The following is a 14636-nucleotide window of genomic DNA, read 5'->3' as shown; positions in this document are numbered from 1 at the left end:
GAAAGGGACATAATCTTGGGTGAGGAAGCTTCTTTCTATTAGGGCAACTCCCAAAGAGGGACACAGCTATGAGCCATCAGCAGCCATGACTCTAGGCAGCTAGGGTAATCCATCTCTGTCCTGAAGGAAGATCTAAGTGCCGCATCAAAGCATCCATCCACTGTAACAAACGTACCTTACTTGCATTTGAGATACTCATAAACGGCTATACACCGGGGCGGGGAGGGGATATCTCAGTAGGGAAGAAGGAGACCTAGTATCTTCTGGAACCTACTACATGGATGGCAGGTGCTGTGATTGTCATCTTACATGAGTTATAGTATTTTATCACTGAATCCTTGCTTCCTGAAGACAGTTTTTTCTCAGCAAAGATGCTAGAAAACAGGGAAAAAGTTATTTGCACTTGTTATATAACACATTTAAAATGCTACTTTAGGGAGGCAAATGATCTGCAGACTCAAAATCTTGGTACTTTCTTGGTTTTCAAATAACAGTTTTACCCTAATAGCACTTTAGAAATCACCTAAGTGGTGCGCTCACTGGATAGAGAAGAAAAGTGAAGCCAAGAAAAACTCAATGATTTGCCTAAGAACGTGAACTCAAGTCTCTTGCTTCCAAATTCAGTGATTTTTCTACTTGCTCTGGTGACTTTATACTCAAAAACTTAATAAAATCCAAATAACCTTGAGGCATAAATCTTATTTTAAAGCTCAGTACCGACTTTTTCTGGATCATTTGCATTTTCAAAATCATGAACATAAGAAACTTGAGTTTTATACTAGTTAAAGAAATGTCAATTGGTAGTCTGGCTAAATTAAATATTCTATCTTTCTATTAACAATAATAGCTAACATATAACCTCTATGACAGGCATGAAGCCAAGCACTTTGTCTACATTATGTCATTTAATGCTTATAACAATCCTTTGAATAAAGTCAAAGGGGCTGCTCCCATGGAGCCAAGGGGGGAAAATATGGTTAAAGAACCTAAATCAGTTGTTAGCTAAGATTACAAATGTTATCACAAAGCTGGGATTGGATCTGACTTCAAAGCTTGTGCTCTTAATGTTAAAGCATCCACTATACTACAGCCCTGTGCTTCTTCTCAATTTTCCTTTTCTGATCTACTCAAATTTCTATGATATACATGGCTTATTTTTATAACCAGAAACATATTATTTAATTATTTTCAAATATTTTTATTTTTAAAGCTATATTATTGCTTAAAATATTTTAAAGTTGCAAAGAGATATGAGATTATGTCAAAAAATAAATGTCTCACAGAACAAAATAAATTCACACTTCCTTATCAGATATCTAACTCCATATGATTTACCATTTAATCCACCCCACATGACAATTATTTTGACATAGCACTGTATAAAGACAGAAATTCTTAAAACATTTTCCAAATATTACTTGAAGTCCAAATAAAGCATCACTAAGACTCTAAAAACTTTTATAATAGCATACTTATGTACAATTGAGCCATAGTCTGATATTAAAGACTGACATGAGCGGGGAAAGAGTGGTTAAATTTCAACTACTACTATAGTCTATGCAACACTTAAACAGATATCAAAGCAACTAAATTACTGACGTTCTTGTATTCAATATGCCAACCAATCATTATGCAGGCAATAGCCGTGCTTCCATCCTAAAGTAAGCTATCCTACCATAGCCCATGTTGAGAACATAGTTCAAGAAAGCCAGGTTATATAACCCTGTGTCTATTGCCAATTGACCAAAGATGTGATCACCTGGACCAAACAGCAGATATTTATAAGCTAGCTAGCAGCCAATAACATGGCCCAGGGCAAAAAAGAAAAAAGAAAAAAAAAAAGGTACCCAAAGCCAAGAACGAACTACTGCTGAATTCCCCACTCAGGCCTTTGAATTGCAAACTACAAAGAGAAATGATTAATTAGCCACACAAACTGGCACTAAACAGATAAATACTGTAGTCATGAAGTAAAGTAAGAATACATCAAAGATCTCAGCAAATCAAAGCTATAACCCAACCAAAGTTTCAAAAGACCATAGACCCTGAGCGTGCAGAAGCCATGAAGAAAAAACTTATAATAGAAGGTAAGAAAATTAGCTGAGAGCAGAAACACAAGTATATAGATACAGGGGACACAGATACATTAAGAGTCACTGAGTTCTTTAACAGCTCAACTCTACAGTGAAAATGATAAAGCCCTGTAATAAAAGTCCCTAATAGCACTACCTTGGAGCCTTCAAAGCCCTCCAGTAAAAATGTCTGAGAGGCTCAGCCCCATATTAAATGTTTGATTTTGAATTTCCATGAAATTCCATCTTTCTTACTGCTGAGTGCATCCTTATAACCACTATGCTATTTTTGAGCTAACCTGATGGATCCTTTATTCCTAAAACCAAATGAACTTAATCATAACTATTATCACTATTTCAGAGCCATAGTAAAGCTCATTTCTAGAAGAACAATGTGTAAATTGTGTTTCGTGGTACCACATCTCCTAGAAGGAGTAGTCCTAAGTATTACGTGACCACACTCCACTTCCAACCTCAGTTGACTAAACTATCAGTGAACACCTTTGGCCAGCCAGAGACCTATGCATAACCCAATAAAAAAAGATACAGAGGATATTTTAAACTCTTCTCTTGGATTTGGAGAATTGAGACATTGGGTCAGTTGACTACACAAAGCTAAGGTGAAAAGTACATAGAATCGAGTGGTCAGAAGACCATTTGGGGTTTTGAACACACTGAGTAAACAGCAACAAGGAGGATGGACACAGAGACAGAGAGACAAGATGCCAGTGGTCCATGAAAGAATAAGACAAAGAGATCCCTGACACCATTATCGTGAGGACTGACTGTATAGAAATTCTTCTTCGTGGATCACTTTGAAACTTTCCAATAAATCCCCCTTTCAACTTAAACTGATCTGAGGAAGTTTATAATCCTTGAAAATAAAAATCATTTATTAGAACTTTGTCCAAGGATGACAAATTTCATTTATGCATTTAAAATTTAATTAGTTTCTGCTTCCCCTACTCCATATTCCTCAGAAAGTAATCTGTGCTCCCTGATTCTACTCCCTTACTTGCCAATTTGTCCCTATGATTCTCCTGAAACTGAACTAGGTATGACTCAACTGTTTCATTCAGTGGACACTTTTCAGTACTTACTTGACTTCTCTTCAAGATATGTATTTGTACATATCTAATACTTGCCTCCACTTGTCTCCTGAGTGCTGGACCTATATTTTCACCTGCCTTGTGAATGGCTCCACTGGAATGGTCGCACCTCTAGTCCACATTCATCTTCCTCCCCAAATCTACTTTTCTTCCTCCTCTATTCTTTACCTTAGTCCATTCCACTATCCTCTCAGCTACCCAAACTACTCACAAGAAGCCGTATCAATTTTACACCTTAATTTTCTTGAAAACCGTTCTTTCTCTATCCCCAAAGCCATTGTCTAAATTGAAGCTTTCATCATCTCCTGAACTGAAAACTACAGATCCAGAAATTCTGATACAATGGAGGGACTTTGGAATCTTTTTTTTTTTTTAAGAATTCCAAATGATTCGAATGTGCAACAATTTTAGAACTATAAAGTTATTACTTTCTAGCCAGTCTCTCCCCTAACACAGCCATCCTCTCTACATGGCCACCAAGTAGTCAACATGGCCCAGGGCAAAAAAGAAAAACCACCAAGCATCAGACACTAAGTTAGATCCTACACACTAAAAAAGAAAACAAAATCCCTACCCTAAGGGAGCTCAAGTCTAGTAGGGAAATAGTCAAGTAAATAAATTACAAAAATTTTCTAGAGATCTAAAGTGTAATAGCTACTATATAATACATGTTTATTGAATGAAGGCAACTGTGGTGAGTGCTTCATGAACATTATTTCATTTAATCCTTCCACAACACTGTGAGGTACATAATATCCTCAATTTACAGATAAAGCAACTGGGTCTCAGAGAACTTGAAATTTTGTACAAGATCTTACCTTCATGAGTGGAGGAGCCCAGGGCTTAAATGATGGTCTAATACGAAAAGCCTGTTCTACTAATTAGTATGGGATGTTTGGGGATTAGAAGGAAGAAAAAAAAAAGTAAGCAAATAACTCCCAGTGTCACTTGAACTGAGCAATGTCTACAAGTGATGGTAGGCCAATCTGAGCAGAATAAAGCGCTTCTACAGAGGTATGAAGGGATGAGAGAACAGGGTAAGTTGTGAGAAAGACAATTAGTGAGAACGGCAAGGTCAAGGCCATGTGCAGAAGTAGGTAGAGATGAGCCTGAAATCGTATAAAAGAACCAGAGCATTATGGGCCTTGTGTGCCAAGGTAAAGAGTCTCCTACGGGCGCTGATTAGTTACCAACATATTTTAGACAGATAAGTGATTTACCCAATTTACTTTCTATAAAGATTACCTAGGAAAAATATTTTTGGAGGGTTTTCCTTATTACAAATTTGATCATTTAAAAACTTTCCATGGCTCCTTATTGTCTATAGTATAAAGTCCAAAACCCTTTCCAGTCTCATCTTTTACAACGACCCCCATCCACATACAGAAAAACTCACAACTCCCATAATGCTGTGCTAGGCTGTTTCATGCTCTTGCATTTGCTTGGTCCCTGTCTCTAAAGATGGCTTCTCTCCCTTGCTCCTCTTTGCCTATCATTTCTAGCCTCTGCAAGGCCTTCAACAATCTCCATTCCTTGCCTCCACCCAACCCTTCCCTCACAGGATTAATTACTTCTTCTTTTGTGCTCACAAACTCTTCCTCTGTGTATGTATTAACACTTATCACATTACTCTGTAATTATTTAAGTATCTGTTTCCCCCATTAAAACTCCTTAAGAGTTTTTAATCCCCAAACCCAGCAAAGTAATTAGAACAGAATAAATGCCCAAAAGTATGATGAATGTTTACACACCACAGGATTAAAAAAAGGGGGGGGGATAAGAAAAGTGTTCCTTGAAGAAATCTGGAGTGTATAATAATAATAATAACAATAACAATAACAACAAAATACCAACATTAGCATCAGCTAACATTTACAGACAGCTATGTGCCAGATACACTCAAAGACCTTTACATATATTAATTCAGTTAGTCCTTACAACAGTTCTATGAGACAGATACTATTATTATGACCATTTTAAGGAGACAAAGGGAATCTAGAAACTTGCTCAAAGCTACTCAGCTAGTAAATGGGATACAAATTATCACCCCAGGCAGTCTGGCCCCAGAGTTCAGCCTGTTAACCACAATTCACATCGTCTCTTTAGCACAAGCAAAAGACCACCAGGATAAGAAGAGAAGACTCAGGTCTAGCACTGGTTCTTTTAGATCTCAATCTCTATTCTTAACACGCTAAAAAGAAATCTACACAGAGAGAAAATAATTCCACTTTTAAAATTTTGTTTAATAAATTAGTAGTAACTGCATCAAACTTAAATGTGTAACCAATTTGGGAAGACTTCCCTAACATCTCAGTTTGGATCAGGACCCTCTTGCTGTATGCTCTTGGGGCTCCCTGTGCTTTTCCTTCCTAAGACTCATCCATGTGATGAAAAAGCTATGGGATTCTTTAAACAGTTCCTCTTTCACTAAGCTCCACAGAAGTTCATGTCTCTTTCACTCATCAGCGTGTCCACAGCACACAGTGGGCCCATACTAGACATCTGAAGAACAGATATGCTCAAAAGGTCTTCCCCGGGAGTCTGGGTAGTTCAGTCAGTTGAGCGTCCGACTCTTGATCTGGGCTCAGGTCATGATTTCAGGGTCATGAGACGGAACCCCAGGTCAGGCTCCTCACTCAGCATGGAGTCAGCTTGAGGATTTCTCTTCCTCTCCCTCAGTCCCTCCCCCTGCTCGCGTGCACACGCTCGCATGTTCTCTCTCAAATGAATCTTTTTTAAAAAAAAAAAGTCTTCTTCCCTATTCATCACCCTTTTTTCTGCTCACATTGTCATCACTCTAATGCAAATCATAATTTCTTAGTGCCGAAAATATTAAAATCTCTCCTATCTGATCTCTGCCTAGACTCCCCTATGGTTTTAACATATCACATGCAACACTGACAAATTAATCTTCCTAAAACATTCCTTTCGATACTCATTCAATAAACATTACTAACTCCTACTTTGTGCCTGAAGAAAACCAAGATGTCACCCCAAAATATGCCACTTTGGCATACTGATTACTTTTAATTAAAGCCACTAAAACAGCAGGTACACAAGAACACTCTGACCCTCTTTTCTTCCTGAAAGCAGGAGATAAAACTCTCATGTGAAAGGCACCCTCACTGTGCCAGGAGGAAAAAAGACATTCTCATCACCAGAGACAGAGAATTTGGGGCTGAGAAATCTGTATAAACAAACCTTGTTAAACTAACCCTTATCTTCTTGGCTACTTCTTCACCATTTACTACCCCTAAACCAAACCCCTCTGTCTTGTCAATTCTTCACAAATGCATTGTTTCTTTGTCTAAAAGGTATAACACCTGTTGTGGTCACTTATTTGGGTCCTCATTCTCTTGTGAAGCTGCCCATGTATATGTAAAAATTGAATAAAATTTGTATCCTTTTCTCCTGTTAATCTGCCTATGTCAGTTTAATTCTTAGGCCCAGCCAGACACCCAAAGAAGGTAGAGAAAAATTCTGCCTCTGCTACATACCAAATGTATTTCACTGCTTAATAAAATCTTATTGATTTCCTAATGCCTACAGAATAAAGTTCAAAATGTCAGATTTGTCTGCTGAAAGAAATGAGAAGGAAAGCCACCCAGAACTGGGTTTCTAATGCCATTCCCCACTAAAAGAATTAGGGCTCCTCAGACAGCCCTATTCCTATGGCCAATTTCAGGGCTGGAAAAGAGTAATGGATGAGCTTAGGATACACTGTTATGCCAGAAAGCAAGGAAGAACTTTAAAAAAAAAATTATAGAACCATGTCAAAACAACATGAAAGGGGCTCCTGCTGTTCAAATCTGACAGAGTTTGACCACCAAAATTATTAAGTACAGTGATGAGTTATAAACCATTTTTAAAAACTGAAATTATGAATCCATACCAATAGGAAAGAAAAAAAGAAGCTGAGAAGGAGGAAAGGGAAAGAAGGAAGGAAGAACAGGAAAGCCAATGGCCAACTGTAAAGGTGAAGGGAATGCTGAAGTGGGAAAAATCATCATTTTGCAGTCATTATGGTGAAGACTAGATCAGGCAAGAATGAACAATGAATGCTAAATTTAGGGGAAATTTTTGATAAGGAGCAAGATATTTGCATGGTCTTAAAAACAGATGTCTATTAACTACAAAAAGAAGAAAAAATAATATTATATAGTCAAAAAATTGGGCTACACCTTGACCTTTGACAGGATAATCAAAACTAGCAGCACCTAAGAAGGACAGAAAGACATCAAGGGCCTCCAGATGGGATAACCTGAGAAGGACACATCTTCTAGGCAACATTCTGGCCCAGAACGCATCATCTCAATCTAATCACAAGGAAATATCAGGTAAACATAACATGAAGAACAGTGTAGGGGGAAAAAAAAGGAGAGGATCTGTATTCTTCATAAACACAAAGACATGTTTGATGAAAAGAGGCTATACCAATATAATAACTAAATATAATACCTAATCTAACTAGACCCTAAACTGGTAAGGGGGCAATATTACAAAGGGCATTATCAGATCAACTGACAAAACTGGAATTATAGATCGTAACTGAACCAATATAAATTTATTAAGTTGACCACTATACTGCAGTTATGTAGATGAATATACCTATTCTTCACTGAAGTATTCAGAGGTAAAAGACCATAACTGATCTTTACATGAATCAGAAAAAAAAAAAAAAATGACACACACAGAGAGCAAGAGAAGAAAGAAGAAAGTAAGAACTGTCCCTTGTATTATTTTATTCTTGCAACTTTTTATAAGTTTGAAACTAGGTCCAAATAAAAAGTTAAAAGTTATATATGAATTCAATGAGACCTGCACCGTCCAATACAATAGCCATTAGCGACATGGGGTTGTAGAACAGCTGAAATAAAGTTAGTCCAAATTGAGACATGCTGCTCATGCAAAATGTATTTCAAAGTAAGATTTGAGTAAGATTTCAAAGATTTACTAAAAAAAAAAAAGGAATGTAAGATATCTAATTAATAATTTTATACTGGTTACATGTTAAATATTTTAAATATATTGGGCCAAAAGAAATATATTTTAAAAATTAATTTCACCTCTTTTTACTTTAAATGTGGCTACTAGAAACTTTTTTTTTTTTAAAGATTTATTTATTTGAGAGAGAGAGAGCTCGCAAGCAGGGGGAGAGGAAGAGGGAGAGAGAGAATCCCAAGTAGACTCCCCACTGAGCACAGAGCCCACCACAGGGGGACCCAGGACTCTGAGATCATGACCTGAGCAGAAACCAGAGCTGGATGCTTAACAGGCTGAGCCACTCAAGTGCCCCCTTTTTTTGTTGTTCTTAAAGATTTATTTATTTATTTGAGAGAGAGAGAGACTTTAAATTATGTATGAAAATCACATCTGCATAGAAGAGGGCTGAGCTAGACAATCAAGAATCTCCACAACAGGGTGCCACATTATCTTTGTAAATGTCTCTCAATTTCTTTCTGCTCTGAACTATCTCTTATCTCTAACAGTCACTTGGTTTAAGCTACTTGAGGGTAAGGATTGTATCTTATTCATTGCTGTATCCCCAGTTTCTAGCACATAGCAAGTGTCGTAAATAATCTGTTTATTAAAAGGCTATATGCAAAAGAAGGGCAGGAAGATTGAACTTATTCCCATCTCTGCATCTTTGCTTATACTGTTACTTCTTCCTAAAAAGAAACTTTCCTCTCCAGGACCTCTCCTAAACACACATTCTTTAAAACCCCATCTCACGTTCATTTTCTGCAAGATGTCCCCTCTCACACAGGCAGGTTCTGACCTTTCCTCCTCTGTACTACTACAGCCTTCATTGTCTGTATCATTTTCCTTGGCACTTAATCATATCCTTGAGGTAGAAGTTAGGTCTCATATTTTCTCCATATCTTCCACAGTGAATAGTACAGTGCTAACCATATCAATTCGAGTAGTGGGGGAAAGGGCAACAAGGTGCCAGAAAAAGGGAAATGGATTGTGCTGGGGAAATTTGGCTCTTGTCTCAGTTTTGACATCTACTGTGTTGCCTTCAATAAATCAGTTAATCTGTTTTTACTTCCTCATTTTTAAAATCAGACCTGCTGACCATTAAAAAAGCCTTTTATTTCTACAATTCTAGAATAATCAATTTTTTTGCAATGTTATTGATACATACCAGTGAAAGGAAATCTAACACACTAAATCACAGTAAATTTCTTAAAAAGAAATAGCAATAAAGTTTACAAACTGCCTAAAGTACTAAATACCGATCATCTATTCTGTCTGGTCATCAAGCGCTTTATTTTTTCTTCTTTTAAAGATTTTATTTTTAAGTAATCTCCACATGCAATGTGGGGCTGGAAACTAAAACCCAAGATCAAGAGTCACATGCTCCAGGATGAGCCAGCTAGGCACCCCATGGTCATCAAACACTTGAAATTCATAGTTCTCTTCAAAGGACCATTAAGAAAAATAGTCAATACATATATACTGGAGCTACCTTAAATTTTTTTTTTCTAATTCAGACCCTTTCAAGCCTCAGAGAGACACCTTTTAGTAAGCTAATGGAAAAAAAGAAGAAGGAGGAGGAGGCGAAAAACCAGAAACAAATTTTCTGTGAGGTACCCTTGGGACCTTACTGGTGATGTTCAAACACTCTGAGTTACAACTGATTATAAGCACATTGTCTGTATCTTCTTTCAAAAATGCTTTTTAAAGGACACTATTCAGAAGAAATAACAAGTTAAAAGGAAAAGGTCATCTAAAAACAGAATGTTAAAGGAAAGCAATATAATTTCAAAGCATGGAGACCATTTCAAACGAATCTCTCAATTAGCAACTTTCATCTTAATCTTGTATCTTATTACCTGTGCTGAGAAATAAGATTATCAGGGTGGGGTAAAATAAAATGGTTACCATGTTACATAATGTAAAGATTCTAGTTATACTTGTTAGTAAATACTACCTGTGGACTTAATAAAATATATATTGTAGGTTCTAAGCTAGTAATACAAATCACCAGATTTCTTTAAGGGTTTTATCAAAATGCCCCTATTAAATGCTGAGATTTAACACTGACCCATCTGCAAGACAAAAGCTGAACTCCTCTGAAGGGACTCCAGATCCTCTAGGGATCTAGTCTGTAGCAACCCCGGCAGCTTCATCTCCCACCAATCCCTGCACATCATTTCACATCCTAAACTAAATTGTTCACCTACCCCTTTCATGACTTCATGCCTTGGTATTTGCTGCTCCCTCTGCCTGACAGGCTCTTCCTTCTTTGGAGCTGCGAATATGACCTCCTACCAGAAGCTTGTCCTGATGGTCCCAACACCCTCAAACGGAGTAGCACGCAGGGCACTCTACATTCTTCTATTACAGAGCATTATAATTACTTTCATAGGTCCACTTCCCCTACCTGGCTGTGAGTTTTAAAGGGAGGACCTATACCTTGTTAGTTAACAGTTATCCCAGTCCCTTGCATACGTTTGGTGTTTACTGATACTCACTATAAATACACAGGGGAAAAAAGTTAAGTAACTGTGAGAAACAATTCAAATTTTTCTATAAAAGAGTATACACATTTAACACAGTCGTTCTCAATCGGGGGCAATTTTGTCCTTAGGAAACATATGGTAAAGTATGAATTTTTGGTTGTCACAAAAGAGGAAAGGAATGGGGGGAGGGGGTGCTACTGGCATGAAGTGAGTAGAAGCCAGTGGGATGCTGCTGAACATCTTAGAATGCAAAAGGATAGCTCCCCACAACAAAGAATTATCCAGTCACACATGTCAATAGTGCCTTGGTTAAGAAAGTCAGTTGTCAAGTGACTTATTCATATGTGACGATCCCATATCACATCTCAGCAATAATCAGAACTCCAATTTTGCAATTCCAATTGAAACTTCTGTAACAGTTGTATATGCACCAACACATGGTCTTATATAAAAATGGTCCTTATAAAATGGTAATGCTTAACAACATTAAACCTAGAGTATTGGAAAGCATCCCGTATTTCTGAAAATTAATCTAATCAGAAGCTATTCTTTTTCTCAAAGTTTTTTTGGTGTTGTTTTGTTTTGTTTTGTTTTGTTTTGAGTAATCTCTACACCCAATGTGAAGATCGAACTCATGACCCCAAGGTCAAGAGTTGCATGTTCCCCCGACCGAGCCAGCCAGGCGCCCCTACCAGAAGCTACTCCTAAGTCAGTAAACACTTTATTTTATTTATAAACTTTAAAGCAAACCATAGGCAAACTAATGTTCAGATCTGGAACTACGACAGAAACAGTCTGAGGCATGAGGTAATCAGTTCCTCCAGGTCAGATAGAAGAAAAATCTCCAAGTACAACAAGTAAATCATGCACAGATGTCTTTACTGTTGAACACAGGAACTGGCGGCAAGAGTAAAGGGCATGCCCTTGCTATTGCCAAAATCATCAGCTTATCAAGATTTTTAAAAACTCTGACAAAACCACTGCAAAAAAATCATCAGATGTCAATACAAAGTGGTAGACACAAAAGTTAACTATTTCTCCCCCTGATATATGACCAAGTTTCACATGACTTGAACATTTCACAAAGCTATGCAGGAGCCAAGAACACTCCCTTTCCATATAGTGGATGACTCAACTGTCTTTGGCACATTCCTTGGCTGAATACTACAAATTCACTAATTTCTTTTGTCCTTTGAACTAGTTATTCTACTCCCTCGGTAACCAACTGAGTTCGCCCCCAACTTTTCAATCATTTACATTTTGTTGCACCCTATCAGTTAAAAAAAAAAAAAAAAAAAAAAGAAGGAGGAGGAGGTGGAGGAGGCGAAAAACCAGAAAAAAAAAAAAAAAAAAAAAAGGCTATCCAAAACAAAAACTTGAGTACAGCAACTCTTGTAGGAAATGATACTCTATTATCGTAGGAACTGATTTCTAAACAATACACATACAGCTTTCCAATGCTCTTGTCTTTTTATCTTAAGGTTTTTCCAGCTTTCCAATAGGGATAGCACTGGCAGAAAGTGAAGGAGTAAGTGTCTATCACTGGATAAAGCTTACTGCGAATTTATTCTTGGAGAGCTCAAAAAAGGTACTGGGCTGAGAGGGCGAAACGCATTTTTAATTGGGGGAAAAAAGTTTCCAACAGTGAGTAATATCTTCCTTCTCAGCTGATTTTGCCAGTAAGCGTCGGTACCACGATTGGGCCCGAGCTAGGCCGGGTTTCACCACATTACCCTGCAAAACCGCAGCCGAATGTGGCAGGTGCGTGCAAAGTTGGGGGGCGCGGTGGGCAGGGAGGGTGGAGAGGCTGAGCAAGCCTCCCGCAATCTCCCACGGGGCGCTCTCCACCCGGCTGGACGCACTAACTCCCCATTTGCACTGCCATTCCCGGAGCTGGAAGGAACGCGCCGGCACCACACCCTCCCGCCCCGCCGCCCGTCTCACTGACAGCCCCGCGCGGGAGCGCGGCGCCGGGCCTGGGCGCGCGGGGCCGCCGGGGACTCGGCGCCCGCCCGGGCTCTGGCCTGCCTGCCCCGTCGCCGCCCCACCCGCCCTCCCTGCCCCCGCGGCCCGCCCCCGGGGCGGACGGCCGAGGCCTAACCACCTCCCGGGCTGCGGGGCCTACAGAAGGAAGGAGCCCGCGCTAAGGAGCGGCACCCGCGCCGCCGCCTCGGCTCCTCAGCGCGGCGGTGGCTGCGGCGCCCGCAGCCCCGGGCTCCGGCTCTCCCGCTCACGTGCTGCCGGAAAGACGGTTTCACTCTCTTACCCTCTGCAAAATCCTCCTAAACATGGTTTAAACACCACCCGGGCCGCCGCGGTGACTCTCCGGACCCTACGCGGGACCACTCACTACTCGGGGGTGCGCGAGCGGGAGAGACTGAGTCGGGAAGGGACGGGGGAGGAGGTCGGGGCTAGGCGGTGGCGACAGCCGCTCGGGCGGCCCGGACTTCCCACAGGCGGTGAGAGGGAGCGCGCGCCTGCGAGCGACGAGGTAGCCTGCGAGCGCCCGCCCGCCGGCCGGGCCGCCCCCGTAACTGACAGCTGGGCGGACCCGCCCGTCGCCGCCACGCCCTCCCGGCCTGTCCATCCGCGAGGGGCGGGGCGTCAAGGGGCCTGGCCCGGAACTGCGACCAATCGGAAGCGGCGGCGGCGTGGGCGGCTGCGTGACGGACAGGCGGCAGGACGCTGGCGCCGCCGCTCCTTCCGGCGGGCAAGGGGACGCCGCGGCGGCCGAGCGCACGCCCGCACTCCGTCAGAGGCCGTGCCCGCGCACCGGCCGCGAGCCCGCTGGGGAGGCGGGTGGGGAGACCTGGGCCCGGCCTAAGGGATGTCCCTGACTTCGGCGGAAGGAGGGGTTCGGGGGTGGGCACCTGCGGCAGCAGCTCAGGCTGCTTTGTAAAATTTGTCTGCATGACCCTGGTCTGGACCTAGCCCGGACTGGATGCTCATTTCTGCTGGGAGCATTTAGACCCTGGGTGAAAGCAAAGGATAGAATCGCAAACACGATTAACCTGTCTGTTGGACTTCCCTCCTCTTGTTCAACCCCTGGTTTCCTTTCTCTACTCCCTTCTTGCTTCTAATTTCAGCCAAAGAGAAAGTAAAGAATCAGAAGAATAGGAAGAAACGGGAATTTGAGTTGGCAAGAGAAGTTTAGGGTTGTCCTTTTTGGGTCATAGCATCAATATTCAATCAACTGATGTCGCTAACATGTTACACTTTCTCTTTCTAAAGCCCTTGTGTGGCCCATTCTCCTAAGGAATGTTAAGTCGTATTCTGATAATAGTCCTATAAAGTGAATCAACACTAATGCGTTTCTTTCATAAAAAAAATAAGGTCACAGATAAACAGGACGTGGACTTCAAACTGACTTCCAGGCACCACGTCATTATTTAAACTCAAATTTCACAGCTCCGGGGGAGCTGGATGGCTCTGACGGTTAAGCGTGGACTCTGGATTTCCGGCTCAGGTCTGTGATCTTGGGGTGGTGTGAACAAGCTGGCTTGGGGCTCCAAGCTCACAGAAGAGTCCGCTGGAGATTCTCCTTGTCTCTCAACCCCTCACGAGCACGTGGGCTCTCTCTCCCTCTAAAATAAATAAATCTTAAAAAAAAAAAAAAATCACAGCTCTGGAGTCCCACCATTCTGCTAGCATTCACAAGCTAAGGTTTGGTAGTTCTACCCTGGGAGGAAGAGAAAAGACTTTAATATTGTTTAAATAAGGAAAAAGAATAATAGCAACTGACCTTGCTGGGAGAGAGGTGGAAACCTGAGGTCTACCTAAGCAATGAATGGAGGGCTTTTTGGAAAGTACTTCCACATCGTTTGAAAAGATGGAGCAAATATTTTCAAATGAGTTAATGTAAAATGTTTCATAAAGTACTACATGGTGTAATATTTTTCTATTCCAGACATGTTGTTTTTTATTGTGTGTGTGTCCATATGCAGCAAAATAGTCATACCTACAACTAATACATTATTAATCACTAC

General features: G+C 40.7%; 1 protein-coding gene across 2 annotated transcripts in view; it reads right to left on the bottom strand.

Annotated features, from left to right (window-relative positions):
• Positions 1-13177, bottom strand: part of EEA1 (early endosome antigen 1) — a 112604-nt gene extending 99427 nt beyond the window's left edge. Inside the window, exon 1 of one of the 2 annotated variants that reach the window (XM_045779425.2) lies at positions 12917-13177. In XM_045779425.2, the coding sequence (XP_045635381.2) occupies positions 12917-12940 (24 nt within the window). In that variant the 5' untranslated portion in view covers positions 12941-13177. The remainder of the gene's footprint in view (positions 1-12916) is intronic. The other variant, XM_045779427.2, reaches the window with a different exon arrangement.
• Between the last annotated feature and the right edge of the window lie 1459 nt (positions 13178-14636).

Source organism: Ursus americanus, chromosome 17 (assembly GCF_024610735.1).
Source record: "Ursus americanus isolate L20-20 chromosome 17, mUrsAme1.1.p, whole genome shotgun sequence".
NCBI classification, from domain to species: Eukaryota; Metazoa; Chordata; class Mammalia; order Carnivora; family Ursidae; genus Ursus; species Ursus americanus.
The sequence above is the reverse complement of the archived record's forward strand: the minus strand, read 5'-3'. Positions and strand labels throughout refer to the sequence as shown.